The sequence below is a fragment of the Cinclus cinclus genome, chromosome 1 (assembly GCF_963662255.1).
Source record: "Cinclus cinclus chromosome 1, bCinCin1.1, whole genome shotgun sequence".
In the NCBI taxonomy this organism is placed as follows: domain Eukaryota; kingdom Metazoa; phylum Chordata; class Aves; order Passeriformes; family Cinclidae; genus Cinclus; species Cinclus cinclus.
Genome location: NC_085046.1, coordinates 101,030,299 through 101,048,149, shown reverse-complemented (window position 1 = coordinate 101,048,149; position 17,851 = coordinate 101,030,299). Strand labels below are relative to the sequence as shown.

Sequence of the window (17,851 nt, the reverse complement as noted above, 5' to 3'; positions counted from 1 at the left end):
AAAACAGCAGCAGAGAACATTCAGGAAGAAGTGGGAACTGGTAACTAATAAGATAGATGGAACAGAGGAAGAAGAGAGAGAACTTTATCTGCAAGGAAGTGGTGTGCAGCAGGAAAATAGGAACTGCCCAAATAAGAAACAAGATGAGGGGAAAGTGGGAAACTGGGCTTGAGTCACAGATACCAAAGCAGATGAAGATCAGATTGTCCATGATACACTGAGGGTGAAAGAGTAATAAATCAACACAAGAGCTATGGGAGTACTGACACTGGGTGGTAAAGAAATCAAAACTTGAAGTTACAGACACTAATAAATAATTGAAACCTGAGGAGATGAAGCTGTGCGTGCAGTATGACAAAACAGAGGTGCCCAAAGAGAAAGGTTGCACTGTCATCATGGCTGTGCCACTTCTCTGCTTTTCATTGTTCATGTTTGTTGAGCTGTTCCACAAGCCAGCTCAGCAGCAGAAACCTGTTGGAGCAGCTAGCAACTTGAATCATCTCAAAAAGAGCAAACTGCTGCAACTGGAGGCAGAGGGGAGTTAATGGGGGGAGTAGTGTGACCTTCCTCATGTGGCAGCAGTGAGTTACTGAATCTCCTGACAGATGAGAACTGCACAGGTGAAGAGTAGCAGTTTGAGGGAAGGGACCTGCTGCGGAGGAAAAGCAGGACTGAAGCAGTAACAGACTGGGAAGAAAAAGCTTGAGAGGGAGAAGTTGGCAGAAGAGCAAGTCTGTTAGAAATATTCCTTCTCAAAATGCCTAGAAGGTCCATAATTTTATCAGTCTTGCCTTTTATTGCTGTCAGAAGAAAATGGTAAAAGCCGGAGGGAATGTAAAGATTTATATGGCAGTAGAACATTAACATCCATTAGCAAAAGTGGAAGAGGTTTTTTAGTAGGCTTAAAAGTTCTCTTCTTCTGATAGGTCTTTATATGATTTGAGCATCATAGAATTCCTCCCTTATTTAAAGGACTAGGAAATGATACATATAGGGAAGTAATGCTTTCTTGAAGTTGTAAAATAAGAAAATAAGAACCATAAGTACAGTCTTAATTTATTGCATTTGCAAATATACCTCGTTGCTTTAATTTTTAGCCAGTGCCTCTGCTTTAGCCAGAATAAGGAATGAGAAGTATTAAATAAAGGTTTCATGAATATTTTCTCTTCATAATTCTGTGTCTTACTGTGTCCTGTTCAAATTCTGATCTGAGTAACTGGTAATTTCCATAAGCACTGTGAGTGTTCTCCTGTAGGGAGATACTGTTGCATACATACTCTAAAATTTCACTCTGATCTGCATACAGAGAGCTGAAGGATGAGAAAAAAAAAATCAACCCCCAAAAAAGTGAACAAACCACCCTTCCCAAAACCCACTTAATTGGACTCATCTATAATTATTAACTGGGCAGAATAAAATACCATGTCATATTTTTTCTGTGTGCTACCAGTCTGTAAATAAAAACCCAGGAATTGAGTGATACTGCTGAAGAGTGCTGTGGAATGTATCCTTTGTGACCATTTAGAAACAAGGGGCCAAATCCAGCCAAGTGGACTCCAGAGGTGTGGTGTCCCATACAGCATATCCATTCTGTGGAATTTCTGAAATTTATCTGTGCTAGGAAGAGTTTTTTGCTTGTGAGTTCCACTGCTGAGAATTTATGCACTGAATTCCTTTAGCAATTTTTGTATAAGCTTTTATTTGGCCATAACTCTCAAGCAAACAATTTGCCAGCATCTGGGTGCAGATGATCTGATACAGCCTCTTCAGAGGACATTGTTGTATATCAGGAAAGCATAATCATTATTTTTTTACCTTCTTTAATTTGCAGTAGCATAATTAAAACCTGGATTTGCTTTAGGTGTATGTATTTTATTTTCTTCCCTTATTGCAACAGGCTAGGCGAGTTCTTATTTGCATCTATAAAATATGCTTGGGAAAGAAGAAAATGATCTTTGCCTTAAGGGCAGAGCTCACAAACACTCTGAACTTCCAGGCAAATCTATTTGATGTCAAAAAAATTTAAAGTTGGCAAGCTAATTTGTAGTAAATACTACCAATCGCTATATGCAAGCTGCCTATGAATTTTGTAAGGATTATTTCAACAGTTAAAATATTCAGATACTTTATATACAAGCTTTATGTATCATAAAGTAGAAATGGCTAAAGTGGCAGATCTCATGTTAATATGACTCAAGAGTTAATGAACAAATTCTGCAAACACTGAGCTTAAGACCTGGTGTTATGTTACTGAGTCTTGACAGAAGCTGGAACTCTCATTGTAGAAGGTATGGCTGTTTATGATTTCAGGGTAGAGCTCTAAACAAGGCATTCTGAAACCCATTGCTTATAACTGTGTGGACTTTGTTTTCTTCTGATACAGGTGTGATGGACAGGTAGCAGAAGATTTCACTTTGATTTCCAGGTATCAGAATGACCGAGTGCTTCCTGCCTCCCACGAGCAGCCCCAGTGAACACCGTCGGGTAGAACACAGTGGGGGACTCGCTCGTACTCCCAGCTCTGAAGAAATCAGTCCTACAAAATTCCCTGGACTGTACCGCACTGGTGAGCCTTCACCGCCTCACGACAGCTTACATGAGCCTCCAGATATAGTATCTGATGATGAAAAGGAGCATGGGAAGAAGAAAGGAAAGTTTAAGAAAAAAGAAAAAAGAAGTGAGTAGACAACCTGTCTTTTTAATTCAGTGCTTTCAAGTTCTCTTTCCTTTTTTCTCTCTCAAAAATTGCTAAGTATTCCCAGTGGGTTCTTTTATATTTGTTTCCATGTGGAGGAGGTTAACTTGCTACAAACAGACTTTGTGCAGCACCTGTTTCTCTTGCAAAAAACTCTACACCTTAACTTTTTTTTGTTGTTGTCCTGATACAGATGCCGAGCAGGTGCCCAGAATTGCTAATAAGTGCATTTATCCAAAACTTTCATTATGCATTGGTGAATCCTGGCATGGGCTTCTCCTTTGCATTCTAAGTGGAGGTTTTCAAAGTGTTTCCAAATACGTGCGTTTTTAATCATAGCTGAGGTGCTAGCTAGAATAAAACTGCATGTCTGATCTGAATTGTACACTAGTGCATTTGGAGGAAGCAGTTTCAACAACTGTAGCCCTTTTCCCATGTGTCTCCCTTATTCAGTGTTTCCTTTTGTGTACTATCCCAAGTTTTCATGAGCACACTGCACCGTTATTCAAGCAGTCATAAAATCTCTGTCCTTTTTTTTTCTCTAGCTTCTCCGTTTAGTCTGATCATGCATTTTCCTCCAGCAGTGCCAAAGTATTATTGCAGAGGTCAAAAATGTGCAAACCAACACTGAGATCTGAGTTTTCCAGAAATCACAGAGCAAAGGTTAGAAGAAAGTAAAACTTTGACTGTGGAATCCTTTGTCAGTGTATCAGTGTCCGGAGTGGAAATTTCATTTAGAAAACTTACTCCTCCTCCCAAATAACAGAACTATTACTTCCTACCTTTAGATTTCTGCAGAAAATTTTTGAAACATGAAATAATTTTTATTCAAGAAAGTTTTTCTACATGCTCTGAAAGAACAAAGCACTTGGAAATATTAGGCTGATACTGAGCACTCTCTGTGCCAGAAAGACCCTTCCTGTCCAAGTCTCTGAAACCTAAATATCACAGCCCAAGTGCTAGTACGTTTTAAGTGACATTTGTTTTAGCAAAATTTCAAAATGTCTGTATCTCTGATGCCAGTGTATCCTGCCACTTCTTACATGGGGAATTTGGAAGATCAGAATTAGTGAGACAGCACACAGTATTCTGTTAGAATTAATATGGTGACTATTTGTAATATGCATGCACATATTTAAATAATCATTCCTTAAGAATCTGCTGTTACTGCACTGCTTTTAATCAAACTAGTTTCCTGGAATCCAAGAATTGTTTCTACCACAGTTAAGGAGGACTGTTGCTATTTTAACTAAAAACGGTGTGCCTGAAGAATGCTTTAACTCAAAAATGCATCCTCGAGTTAAAACCAACACTTGAAATTCCTTCAGGTTTCAAGAAAAGTGATTTCTTAGTGATTTTCTGTAATGTAAACAATATTGACCTGATACAGATTATTGGATTCGCAATGAAAATTTGGTATTGATTGGATAGGTCTAAATTCAGGCTATCAGTAGCTGCTTTTTCAGCTTTCTGTTAGAGCTCTGCATTGCACACCTTGAAATCTGGAACTGGTAGATGCCAACATTTTGCATTGTGTGGATTTCTTTGTATGGAATTCAGGATGTCTCATGGTGATAGTGTAGCTGAAGGCTGTTTTTTAGGAGGAAAAATGCTACTTCAGCAAATCCACAAAAGTCTGTGCACATTGGCACTGCAAGTGTGTTTTTCCCACAAGAGATTGCAACACATTTCACAGCTGATGTAAAGCAATTTCTGTTACCTGAAAGAAACTTTGAAGGTATGAAAAAATCCTCAAAGAACACAAAAATGTAAAACATGGGAAGAACAAAATTACCTCTTGCAGTGCTAATGTAAAAGGCATTCAGCATTTCTTGTCCCTAATATATGTCAGTCATGTAACTGCCAGTCAGATAGAAGAGTAAGTTACATACCAAGCTTTCAGTACATCTCATACACTCCAAAAATAATCAGTATTGTAAATATACCCTCAGCAGACATTTTACCTATATGAATTGCAAGTGTGCTGCACAGTTGCTTATCATGGTTGATTTTAAGAGTTTTCCTTCCAGATTTGGCCTTTGTTATTCCTCCCATCCTTTTGATTCTTCATTTTATGTCACCTTTTCAATTCTGTTGTATGTCTTCAGATTTTTTCTTTTCCTTTTTTCTGGCTACCTGCTTTGGTTTTGAACAGTGCACAGCCTGCCATGATCATGCAGTTTGGGGTATAAACAAATATAACTGAACCTATCAGTGAAAAAAAGACAAGTTAACATTACATTATGACAGAGTGAGTGAGTGCTTGGTGAACTTGCAATATTAGTGAATTAATGACAAGGTCATTCTAACACCTGAATATCTGAATTTAATTCCACAAAAATCTTGAGCTATTTTGATAGTACTCTAAATGTAAACTTCAGAAGTGCTTGAAGAGCAGCAGGGAAGGGAAGGATAAATATCCCAAAGTTACTCAGTTTGGTTTTTCAGGTAAATCATTTCTGCAAAGAGTAATGTACTCTTAGCTTCATTATTATCACCTATATCAAAAAAGCATTTTGTATGCTAGCAAAATATCCTTTTCCATATTTTGTAATAGATATAGTTATTTAATTATTTGACTTTTTTCAGGTTAGTGTCAGTGACCTCATAATACACAGCAATTATCCTGGGGAAAAAGTGCTGAAAATGTTTTGGAACTAATTGAAAATTCAGTAGAGTATTGGTTTTTATGTGGAATATCAGCTACTGGAAAAATGTTTCAGCCACTGATTTCTTCCCTCTTCTGTGACAGACTGGGTGTTGGTTGGCTGTAGAGTGAGTTAGATTAGGAGACTTACTAGGGATTAAAAGGAATTTTCTTTTTACTGGCATAGTTTTAAATCAGATCTGTTGCCTGACTCAAACAGAACTTGTCCTGTGACATCAGGAGAGCAAAAATGGATCTGTGTTAAGCAGTAATGGATTATGTGAGACACCAGCCACTGGAATTGATTTTTGAAAATGTTTAACCACCTGTCATTAATCATGTGTTGATAAAGCCGTAAAATACACAGTTCCTTGCAGAAGAAAAACAATAAAATACTTCTGAAAGAAGTAGAAGATTAAATAAAAGATGAAATACCTATGAAGAAGCTCTTCTACCCATTAGAATTTCTGTAGCTAAAGAGTCTGTATATAGTAGATCTTACTCTGCTTATTCATTTTACTTCTGAGATTGTTGCTAGTGGGCAGGATGGCTTCAATATGCAGCTAGGATTTTTTTGTTTAGAAGAATCTTGATTTTCTTTGTACGATTCTCAGGAGAATGGAGAATTGTTTTAATTGTACTAAAGTATCACGAGAAAGGTTAATAGGAACATTGGTATGAACTCTTTGAAATTTCAGGAAATATTTCTGAAGACCAGATCCTTAATGTGTTGGACAGAGGGTCCTGTATGTTCCTTTGGAATGTAGATGAGGACTGAAACCAAACCACTGCTATTGCAAATAAAACATTATGTTACTGTCTGGTGTGTGGAGAAGCTCTGAATACAGTTTTCAGATCTACAGACTAAGAAGTTATTAGAATTTTGTACACCTGTAAAATTAGAGGCTCTTCATATCAGGATTTATCTTTGGGATAAATAAGGTGCATTGCTGCATCCTGTTCTGCTGACAAATCACTGTGTATCTCTATATAGCACTGTGTGTTTATCTAGTAAAGCACCATTTGCAGATAGTTTAAAAGTCTGCCTTTCAATGTCAGTGATTATTTTAACACAAAATAAAGTGAGACAAATTTCTTCTTTCAGCTTCATTTGCTCTGCTGGCACAGTGCTGTGAAGTAATTTGAATGCAGAATTTGTTTGGGAGTGCTGTGCTGACATCAGTGAGTCAAGTGAATATTAAAGACAGATTGATCTAATTGAAAGTAGGATAGTGAGTGTCGGTAGTGTGTGTAAGGTGGAGGTTTCTGTTGATAAAAATGCATCTTGTGGGCAAGGAAAGGAAGTAGCAGCCATCTATCCAAGCTCATTTTGCATTTGTGTGTCTTGGTTTTACTTAGAAGTGCTGTACAATCTGATGACAATCCCTCTGACAAACTGACATCAGGTAACTGATGCTTGCATTGCACTTTAGTCATATTTGACCTACTAATTCTTTCGTATGTAAAAGCCATCCGTGTTTTCTTTCAGTGAATTAATTACAGATGCTGCAGATTTCCCTGCGGAGCCAAATCAGCTGTAGAGTTATAAATTACTTAAAAACCCATCAGAGACCTGATGGACAAAATGTCTCTTGCAGTAGGTTTTATAAGTGGCAGTTGTGAATAATGCCACCCTTGGAGTTAACAATAAATACTACAGCATGACTTTAGTGCTTTGTTGTGAGAACACAGGAGAAATATTCCCAAGTATGCAGACTGATAGAGACAGTGGACTCGCTGCATGACAAAGATTATAAGCCTGTAAAACTAGATTTTTCCAGAGTAACACTGGAATTTTTTTAGAGGGTTTTTTGTAATTCTCAATAAGATAAAGGCTATACTTGAAGCACTACATTTAAAATAACTGCAATGAAAGCATGCTTATGGAAGAAAGGTCTGACAAAAGGAACTGGCAGATTATGCTGTGTCATTAGGCTGGTGAAATTGGAGTATTTATTACATTAGTACTGTTGTCATAGATGGAGGAAAATGTCAGTGACGTAGAGTGATGGGAAAATGGGGACTATTAGTATTGGAAGTCTTGAGGAAACAGTGAACAGAAATACCAGTTTACTATACTCGAGGTAGTACTCTTTCCATATTTAAAACTACCAGATTTGTCAAGCACTTTTGGTAATTTTTCTTCTGTATAAATTTGTTTATATTTCAATATATTGTATCACTGGTGAAAGGGATACAGCAATTTTATAACCAAAAGTATAGGAAAGAAAATTGGGCTGCTCTTGAGAGACATGCAAACCCTCTCTTGGTGTGGGTGGGATATTCTGCATGAATCTGTATTAGTATATATTTCTAAACTTTGTTGACTTACATTACTGAGACAAATTTTAAAAGGCTGAGTTTGTATTTAACTTGCTCCTTCACGTCTTCTTGTGAATTCAAGAAATACCAGTTTCAGTAATGTTCTCTTGCTGGCGTTACATTAGCACAGATTTAGGAAGTCACTGGGGCTTGTGTTACAGTGTGGAGTGTTGGGACATGTGAGTAGTGGTGTCACCGACCTCCCAGCTTGGGTCCCAGTGCTGACACTTCCTGATGTGCATGTGGGAACCCTGCGGTGTGTGAATGGGAGCTGTCATAGCTACCCAGGAGGAAAGACTTGAGGGCAGATGGTTCTGGCTCTGTCTGGGGAACATCTGGCTTTCTGTTTGGAAATTACATCTCTCTAGTTCATCTTGAACCTTGTTGCTGGCCCCGTCTCATTCTCATAAAACACAGTGAAGATGTGTGCTCCTGATTTGTCCTGTAGCTGGTGGATTCTGCATTGAAATTTGAATCCTTATCCATTTCTGGGTTTAGTTTACAAAAACCAGTAAAAGACATAGCCAGTAAGCAGGGAGGAGAAGACTTGGCTGCTGGTTGTCTTTCAGTTAATGTTTGCATTTTTTGTGTTAAAATCTACTAGGACAGGAGCAGTTCTAGAGTCTTTTTCAGTCTTATAGTAAAGCATGTGTTTGGCAGTCCTAGGGAAGAGTATCAGCTGCAAAGACTGAGCTGATCCAACAATTGCAATTATTTTATAGTAGTTCCATGTTTTAATAAATTTCTTATATTTGACTATTACAAGCTATCTTCTACAGAGCAGTCAAGGAAGCTTCAAAATAGAGACATTTCTTTTATATGCTGAAATAATGCTGAGAAACTCTGCAATCTGATATAGTTTAGAAGTTGATGGATGAAAGACTGAATGCACCCTGGTTCTTTTGCAGAAATTCCACTTGGAAAAAATTATAGCCTATAGTCTCTTGCATGATGTGCTCATATGTTATCTAAGGGGGTAATTTTCCTCTACCCAAAACTATTCAGGCAGCAAAAGCACTTGGCTGTCAGTGCTGCCTCACTTGAGCGGAGGCTCTGCCTGTAGGTAGTGGAAGAGCCTCAAAGGGACTCTCTAATGGGGGGCTTGCCACCCACTGCCTTGGGGAACCTGGCTGGTGCAGATGGCACGTCAAATGGCACCTTTGTTGACTAGGTTTCAGGCTTGCTTTTCTTACATGGGTTACTGTGTATGTAAAATGAGAATTAGTAGACTTGAAGGTTGTGTTGGATTGCATGTTGCTGGGTTTGTTTGTGGATTGTTTTTCTTTGGTGGTGTGTTTGTTGGTTTTTTTGTAATCCACCTTTAAAGACTTTTGTGTTCTTGCCTGAAGGTGAGGCAGGGCCAGCTGCAGAGGCGTAGTGACTTAAAAGCACCTGATGCATGTTTTAGACGGCACTTGGACTTTTGCTGCTGGAATGGTGTGCTCAGCCCAGGGACTTGTTTGAATCTCTCCCATGTGCTTTTTAAGGCTAATCTGCACTTTCATGGGCAGGTATTGTTCTAGTTTTACAGGAACTGTGTTAATCATCTAGTGAAAAGTAAGTGCTAGTGCTTTTTTGGTTTTGGTTTGGGGTGAGTTTTTTGTATTTTATTTGAGGCTGAAACTTTATTAATTTCATACTTGTCTTTAAATTCATAATATTCTGGAAAAGGATTGGGGCTTTGAGTGGCTGGAGTTTAGTTTGTTGTTGATTGAAGTTTGTTAGACTTCTGTGTATGCAGTAGATGATCCTTAACAGCAACTCTTATACTGTTGATTACAGGAACATAGAGAAGTTGCCAGACAGTTGTTTTTATTTTGCATTTCCTTGACTATTAGATGGGAATCTAGCCCATAAGATGGACATTGCCATTATGAGTAAGTATATAAAGTATTCATTGTTTAGATCCTTCAGGAGCTCTGTGGCTTATCTTTGATGTAATTATACAACTTGACTTAATCCTCAACCACTCGAGTGTGTAACAACTAAAGAAAACCTTCTGAGGAGTCAGACGGGACATTTTTTAATTCACGTTGCTTCTCCCCTCTCCTCCTTACATGCAACTTGTTGTTGTTGCTGTCTGGAAAGTAAACAGACTCACAGCTGTCCCCTTCCCTTGTCCTGTTTTGCCCAACAGCGGAAGGTTATGCTGCGTTTCAAGAGGACAGTTCCGGTGATGAAGCTGAAAGTCCTTCCAAGTTGAAGCGGTCCAAGGGAATACATGTCTTCAAGAAACCCAGCTTTTCCAAAAAGAAGGAGAAGGATTTTAAAATAAAAGAGAAGCCCAAAGATGAAAAACACAAGGAAGAAAAACATAAGGAAGACAAACACAAAGAGAAAAAGTCAAAAGACTTAACTGCAGCAGATGTTGTAAAACAGTGGAAAGAGAAGAAGAAAAAGAAAAAGCCAGTTCAAGAGACAGAGATACCTCAAGTGGATGTTCCAAGTCACAGGCCTGTGTTTGGCATTCCTTTATCTGATGCAGTAGACAGGACCATGATGTATGATGGCATCCGCCTGCCAGCAGTTTTCCGTGAATGTATAGATTACGTAGAGAAGTATGGCATGAAATGTGAAGGCATCTACAGAGTTTCAGGTACCCTGGGCACACTGACATGCAGATTCCTAAGGTCTTTACTTGCAAATTTCTTATTATTTTATCACTGCCAACATCTAGATACACTGTTTATAGCTCCATTAATTATCCAAAATGTAATCAGATAGCAAAAGTTAAGCAAACTTGCAGGTCTGAAGTACCAGAAAAAATTGGTAATGTGATGGTACTGCTTAATGGCAGTAAAAACACACCTGTTTTGGTCTTTTGTCATGGGACGGTAGCAATGAAGAAAACATGTTAGTATGGCCAACTTGTTTTCTTTTTCTTCTGCTTTAGAAATGCAGTGGTATCTGATTGCAAATGCAAATATGAGCTATAACTATTTTATTGGTTATGCTTCCCACTAAGTTGCTTTTTCCAGTTACTCCCATTGTATATTTTTTTCTTGAAAACTTCTTTTCTTTAAACAAGTTTGCTAATAAGTAGAAAATGCAAGTTTCATTGCTTAAGCTTAGCAAGAGCAGCTAATTAGCTGTGGTAGTTGTGTAACAACAGCTTACATAAGTGAAACCTCAGTTTTAGTCATGTTAGACAAAACAGTCCCTTTAACTGTGAGCTGCACCAGAAATGCAGCTCCTGTAAGTACTTCTGTGGGTATATGGGAGGGGACAAGAACAAGCAAGGAAAGGAATTTCAGGAAAAGCATTACTAATCAAGTTACCCAGCACTGTAAACCAATAATGAAATTATTTTAAAGGCTTCATCAGCTGTCTTCATGCTGTCCAACTGCATGGTGTTTGGCAGGCACACAGAAATACTGCAGCACCTTAAGCAGTTGCTTAGTCCTGCCTAGTGAAACATTTTGGTTGCTTGTTTTTTTACACAGGGTGTGTTGGGGGTTTTCACAGGGATGTTTTCCTTAATTTCTGCTGTGACCTTTGTAGGTGTTGTCCAGTGCAACAGCTCCCTCTTGCGTATGTAGGATTGTGAAAATTGAGAGCTCATTGCTGTGCCTTAGCAGCCTGCAGCTGTTGTGGCTCATTTTGGCCGTGAAATTGAGCATGTTTTCCTGGCATTTTCCAGGGGCCGAGTGTGCCCAGTTGTGCTCACTGAGTATGAACCAAGCCAGGGTGGTGCACCAAGTTGGTGTAACCCAAGTGGGTGTTTGAGCTGCAAGAATGAAATTTCCCCAAGCTTAGGAAGATTGGAATGTTACTGAGTTATACAAACACCTTGTAGAAAATCTTGGCTGCGTTGAATAATTATGTGAACACACTTTTATTCATGTAGAGCCTCAAATCAGTGATCCTGTGTGAGATTCCTCCACTGAGGAGGCCAGCTGGAAATCTAGAAACTAAGAAGTGTGGGGTTCGTTTTGACAAAGGAAAGCTGTTATAGGTAGAGCTTGTTGCACAGCATCTGAACTGAAGTCATATTTACTGCCTGGCTTAGGGATGGGTAATTCAACAGACAGAAAGAAGCTTAAAGCAAATACACAGTTGATCTTGAGTTCGCCAAACTTACTTCATCCTATTTTATGTTCCTTGATGAAAAGGAATGCTGGCTCCAGTTCTGATTCAGAGCTCTGTCAGTGCTTTGGTTTTGCTTCATAGGAGTGAGTAGTAAGTGCTTTTAGAAAAAGTGATCATGTAATTTTGAGTCTCAATTTTCACTTTGTTACATGTGGATAACTTTTAAAAGGTGTTTATCTTGAACTGTAGGGAGACGTGAAATAAACGCATCTCAAAAAAAAAAAAGTTTAAATATAACTATTAGATACGTACAGTCAGAATTTCTCTTAACTGCTGATCTATTTTAAGGAATAAAATCAAAAGTTGACGAGCTGAAGGCAGCCTATGATCGCGAAGAATCTCCAAACCTGGAAGAATATGAGCCCAATACAGTTGCCAGCTTGCTCAAACAGTACCTACGGGAACTGCCCGAAAATCTGCTTACCAAAGAGCTCATGCCCCGCTTTGAAGATGCTTGTGGAAAGAGCACAGAAGCTGAGAAAGTTCAGGAGTGCCAGAGGCTGCTGAAAGAGCTGCCAGAGTGTAACCATCTCCTGATTTCTTGGCTGATTGTGCATATGGACCATGTTATTGCAAAGGAACTGGAAACAAAGATGAATATCCAGAATATTTCTATAGTACTCAGCCCTACTGTCCAGGTACGTGCACCACACAGCAAGAGTTAGAGCAGAACTGCAGCCCAAGAAAGACTTCTTTGTGGGAATTCTTTTGCAGGTGGGAATTGGGTATTGCCTGATACAGTTTAGCTAAATTACAGCTCTTCTTCGTGCCTCAGGAACCCGAAATGTTGGGAAAGGTGGAACAAAATATTTTCTGCATGTGGGCTTGCATACTTTAGGTCTTATATTTGGGTTATCATCAGAGTATTACAAAGACTGCTGTCTTTCAATTCTGTCATGAGGGGAAGTCATTTAATGTTGGATTTGTTCAGTAATTCATGCAGGTACACAATTTATGTGGGGTTTTGATTCAGTAATAGTTTAGTGAAAATATTGTTGCTTAAATTTAATATCTAGCTAATGAACCCTGTCCTGCACATAGATCTTACTGGTGCAGTAGTGACTTAGGTAAAATGGCTTTGTTGTTTGCAGCCAAATGGCTGGGAAATAACAAGTGACTTAGTTTTCCAGTAAGATTTTGTGGTTTCTGGATTGCTTGATTTCTTAATAGACATCTTGGAAATATTTAATTAAATATGGGTCAGAATTAGTCCTATGCATGATGAAAACATGGCATTATTGGGTGTGGGTCTTTTGGAGCAAACCTCACGGGTTAGAAAAGCCTGACTTTATAATTAAGAATCCAGGTGGAGGCCCAGCAGCAGAAGGGCTGGGTGTTATTCCTGGCTCTTTTGCTGTGCCAGACACCTCTCTAGCTAGGAAAATAACTAACAATTAGGGTAAAACAATGCAGGCCAAATCATGTTTTGTTGGTAGATCTTAGCAATTGCAGGTAGTGACAGACCTCTAATATTTGTTTCAGGATAATTTTTTTAATTTTAGTGGAAAATAAAGTATCAAAATAAATATGCTTGCTTCTGTCTCAGGTTAAAACAAAGAATATAGTGAAAGATGCTTTCATACTCATTTTTTCTACTATATTGTCATCTGAGAGAGAAGCTGTAGAGGATACTTAAAGGTTGGGGGAAGAGAGAGAAGGTATAGCCAGCCACCAGGTAAACACAGTAGGGTTGATGTTCCCTCTTAATAACTACCTTTACCTGAGTACAAAGAGATTTAATGCATTTCTACATCTACCAGCTATGGAAATAATTCTGGTAGGTTAAGAGATGTGAAGATGCTGAGTTTAATCTGAAAATGCCTCAGATGCACAGGTAAGAGAAACAGTGAAGTGATCCCTTGAGGCCATTGAACACTGCACTGTTGAAAGTAAAGATAATTTTCAGTCCAGATTTTAATCTCTATAGGCAAACTGACATGACTGTGACTCATATAAAGGTTTACTAAAGGCTGCTGTTTCTGCAGGACATTGCTTTGCAGATCAAGATGGCATGAATAAATCATCTTAACCAATATCCTGTTTGTCCATCCTTTGCAGATCAGCAACCGTGTCCTGTATGTGTTTTTTACACATGTTCAAGAGTTCTTTGGAAATGTGACCCTCAAGCAGGTGACAAAACCTCTTCGCTGGTCAAATATGGCAACAATGCCAGCACTTCCAGAAACACAAGAGAGCATCAAAGAAGAAATCAGGCGACAGGTTGGCAATTACTTGAGTGTTTTTCTGTTTATCTTTGCCCTGGCTTTTATACATTCAGTAGAAAATTCTCCTAAGTTTGTAACATACCCTCTAATTCCACCACAATTATCATATCGGTGGAGACCACTGGGAAGAGTTTGATGATTTCCTTTCCTTTTTCATGTGTGGAAAGTTGTTATGGTCTTGTGATGCTCATAGTTGTGTCATTGTGGAGTACTTTGCTATGTAGGTCAATACTTTTGTTGCGGGAGGAAGGTCAGGAAGGCCCATTAGGGAGGGTGGTTTCTTTAGTACTGTTCTTCAGCTGGCTGTGGATCTGTGCTGGGTGTGTGTTAACACTTGTCCATGGACATGTCTAGGTTTGAAAGCCAGAACTCCTAGCCCATTGCTACAAAGCCTGAAAGAACTTCCTTTTCAATCTGCCCTGGCACAATATATTTAAAGACAATTTCTTTGGCAATCTTTCTAGGAGTTCCTTCTGAACTGTTTACACAGAGACTTGCAGGCAGGGATAAAAGACTTATCCAAAGAAGAGAGACTCTGGGAAGTGCAGAGAATCTTAACAGCTCTTAAGAGGAAACTAAGAGAAGCTAAGAGACAGGTGGGTAACTTTCCTGTTTATTGACCAGACATCTAAATCATAGATCCTAATTCATAACAGTGCAGAGGCACCCAGTTAGATCAAAACACCCTTCAATCTTCTTTGCTTCAGTTTTTCTCATTTTAACTTACATGCCTGACGAGCAGTTGTGTTTTCTGCTTAGTTGGCTATCCCTAGGGACAGAGAGATCTTCACAGCTGTTCACAAAAGAAATGTGTGTGTGATGAAAACCTTAGTGTTTGCTAGGGCACATGCTCATTACATGCTTAAAACATCAAGTCCTACAGTACCAAGAAGACTTTCTGGAAGACTCGAGGTTAACAAATCTGAGACCTGTTTTTTAAACTATTTTATGTCCCACAGATGGGACGGACCATACTCAAAATTTGGAAGACAACTGTGATAGTGGTTCTAAAATTTGAAAAATAATGCATTCAAAAAAAATTTTTTTTAGAGTAAATACAGTGACCAGGGAAGCTGTCCTTTTAAATGTTGTATTTTTCCTGTGGCAGGAGTGTGAAACAAAGATTGCACAAGAAATTGCTAGCCTTTCAAAGGAGGATGTCTCCAAAGAAGAAATGAATGAGAATGAAGAAGTCATAAATATTCTGCTTGCACAGGTAGCTGGCAGGCACTTACCTGTTTGCCTGATAGTATTTTATATTTCAGTTCTATTAAACACTCCTTTGTCCTTCTGATGCAGAGGGGACGTTGCAGGCTCAGAGGGGTCTCTGTGTCCATTGAAACCACAAGGCTTTGTTTTAATGGTCAATGAAGCAGGGAAGCAATTCTGACTGCAGAAGTGAGAAAAAAGTGGCCTTTGTTGTTCATGTACATAGAAATCACCACTTCCCAATGTAGCCAGGTTCAGTACTGTCAACTGCTTTCTTGCTGATCAAAGAAAATAAGGCAACTATTTTGGCTTTTTTGCCTTCTGTTGCTTCCCCCAGTAGCTTTAAAATTGAATGTAAGGAGGAAAGTACAGAAGGGAGATGATCAAAGACATATAATTCTATTTTTCTAGTTTTTTTATTGGCCAGAGCTTTCCCCTGTGATTTAAGGAAAGGCAGCCAAACATACCAGGATTTGGTGTGTCATCTCCACAACTATTCAGTATGGCAATTATCTTGAGGATTTAGAACAGACATTGTTGGGTTTGAACTTTTTATTTGCTTTGAGGTATTGATGGATCAAAGTTCAAAGCAGACATGCTAACCACTGCCACTGAAAGTGTTTCAGAGAACAGCATCGTTGTATAACTACAGTACATTCCTGTAGGAAATAAAGTCAATGCTTTAAGTGAACTAACTGATCATTGCAGGAGAACGAGATTTTAACAGAACAGGAAGAGCTGCTGGCCATGGAGCAGTTTCTGAGGAGACAAATTGCCTCTGAGAAGGAAGAAATAGATCGGCTCCGAGCAGAAATAGCTGAAATACAAAGGTAAAGAGGACAGCTCACAGCAGAGCCCAGCCAGGACAGCACACTGTGATTAAAATTACACAAATGCTTTGCTGAAAGAATACTCTAAACCACACTTAAAAGCTCACCCAGTGAACATCACAGGTGAAAGCCACTTGTTTTTATTGAAGTCTCCACAAATTTGAATTTTACAGGATATTCTCTACTGTTTTAACAATGGAATTATGATCTAAAGGAAACTTGGCCCTATGCACTAGAAGAATCCCCCTAGGAAATCACTGCTTTATAAAATTAAGCTTTGAAAGGAAAGTCTGATTTTGCTCTTTAAACCTGGCAGATGATTGAGGGGATGCAAGTTAAGTCTCTTATGTTGCCACAGTTGTAGCAGACTCGAGGAAGTGTTTGAAGTGGAATTTGCTCTTGGTCTTTCAGTCGCCAGCAGCACGGCCGCAGTGAAACTGAGGAATACTCTTCTGAGAGTGAAAGTGAGAGTGAAGATGAGGAGGAGCTGCAGGTGATCCTGGAGGATTTGCAGAGACAGAATGAGGAACTGGAGGTAGGATTTGGTTCTTAGCATTCACTGGTTCACTCCCGTGTTGGTTACGTGATTGCACAGGTGCAAACTGGTTGCGTGCATCAGTTTTGCCCAGGCTTGTGACCCACGTGCAGCTTTTAAATCACTGCTGTGTGTGAGTCCCTGTTGCTGTCTGGGCCAGCAGTGCTGAACACCCCTGAGCTACAGCACTGCTGTGTCAGAGGGAGCCCTGACATTTGTTTGCCTTCCTTAAAAGATCAAGAACAATCACCTGAACCAAGCGATTCACGAGGAGCGTGAGGCCATCATTGAGCTGCGGGTGCAGCTCCGCCTGCTGCAGCGCGCCAAATCCGAGCAGCAGGGGCAGGAGGAAGAGGAGCCGGAAAAGCGTGGGGGCGTTTCTCAACAGCAGAGAGACCCTGTCCTGGATACAAAAGCAGCCAAAGAGCAGCCAAAAGCAAGCAAGGAGCAGCAAGTCAAGCCATCGCCAAGTAAAGACAGGAAAGAAACTCCAATTTGATCCGGTTCCTTGGCTATGCATAAAATCAACCGAACTGTGCAAATTACTGTAATTTGAGTCAAACTGCACAAATTACTGGTGGCTGTGTACATTCTGTAAAGAAACTTTTCTTTTAAGCCCTGGAGACTTTTGTCTCTAATACTTATGGCTTCTACTCATCAGACTCAGGTGAGTTTGGAGAGGCCAGAAGAGTTTTCCAGTTAGATTATTTCAAGACTGGTTTCCTTCAGGTGATTCAAAATAATTCAGTAACAGTTTTATTTCAAACCAAAATCATTATTTACATTCACTGGAACAGAATTGGAAGATCTTATTTTCAGTAAACAAAACAAAACCCACCCACACTTACTAATGATTTGCCTTGTGGATCTGTTCATCCTCATTCACCATTATTTCTGCTTATTAACCTAGTCACTTCTTGCTTGTGCCTTTGATACCTTTCTGATGCAGATTATATACAAGGGAGCTTTAAATTTATTCTGAGTTGGCTGAAACGTTGGGAGACTGTGTGGGGGGTATCGTGTTTACCTAACATGCCCTTAAGCTTCATTTCTGTTCTGAGATGTACTGAGTAAGTGTAAAAACTTGAGAGATGTTATTTATGTCCCCATATGATGGCAATGTCCATGTCCTTTAGCAGTGTAGGTAACCCACTGACTCATCATTAACCACCCTCATCACACCTGTTTGAGACAGGCCCTGTTCACACTGCTGCCATGTAGCCAAGAGCTTCGTCTTCATCCATTTTAAATGTTTCCATCTCTTGGAAAAAGCCACTGCTTGTAGGCAGGGACAGGAGT

The 17,851-nt window shown here is 39.3% G+C and overlaps 1 protein-coding gene across 2 annotated transcripts in view; it reads left to right on the top strand.

Moving 5' to 3' along the window:
• RALBP1 (ralA binding protein 1) overlaps positions 1 to 17,406 on the top strand; it is a 31,569-nt gene extending 14,163 nt beyond the window's left edge. Inside the window, exons 2-10 of one of the 2 annotated variants that reach the window (XM_062488115.1) lie at positions 2,384 to 2,677; positions 9,802 to 10,260; positions 12,042 to 12,391; positions 13,812 to 13,973; positions 14,443 to 14,574; positions 15,087 to 15,194; positions 15,896 to 16,017; positions 16,429 to 16,552; positions 16,788 to 17,406. In XM_062488115.1, the coding sequence (XP_062344099.1) occupies positions 2,434 to 2,677; positions 9,802 to 10,260; positions 12,042 to 12,391; positions 13,812 to 13,973; positions 14,443 to 14,574; positions 15,087 to 15,194; positions 15,896 to 16,017; positions 16,429 to 16,552; positions 16,788 to 17,051 (1,965 nt within the window). In that variant the 5' untranslated portion in view covers positions 2,384 to 2,433 and the 3' untranslated portion in view covers positions 17,052 to 17,406. The remainder of the gene's footprint in view (positions 1 to 2,383; positions 2,678 to 9,801; positions 10,261 to 12,041; positions 12,392 to 13,811; positions 13,974 to 14,442; positions 14,575 to 15,086; positions 15,195 to 15,895; positions 16,018 to 16,428; positions 16,553 to 16,787) is intronic. The other variant, XM_062488124.1, reaches the window with a different exon arrangement.
• The last annotated feature ends 445 nt before the right edge of the window (positions 17,407 to 17,851 follow it).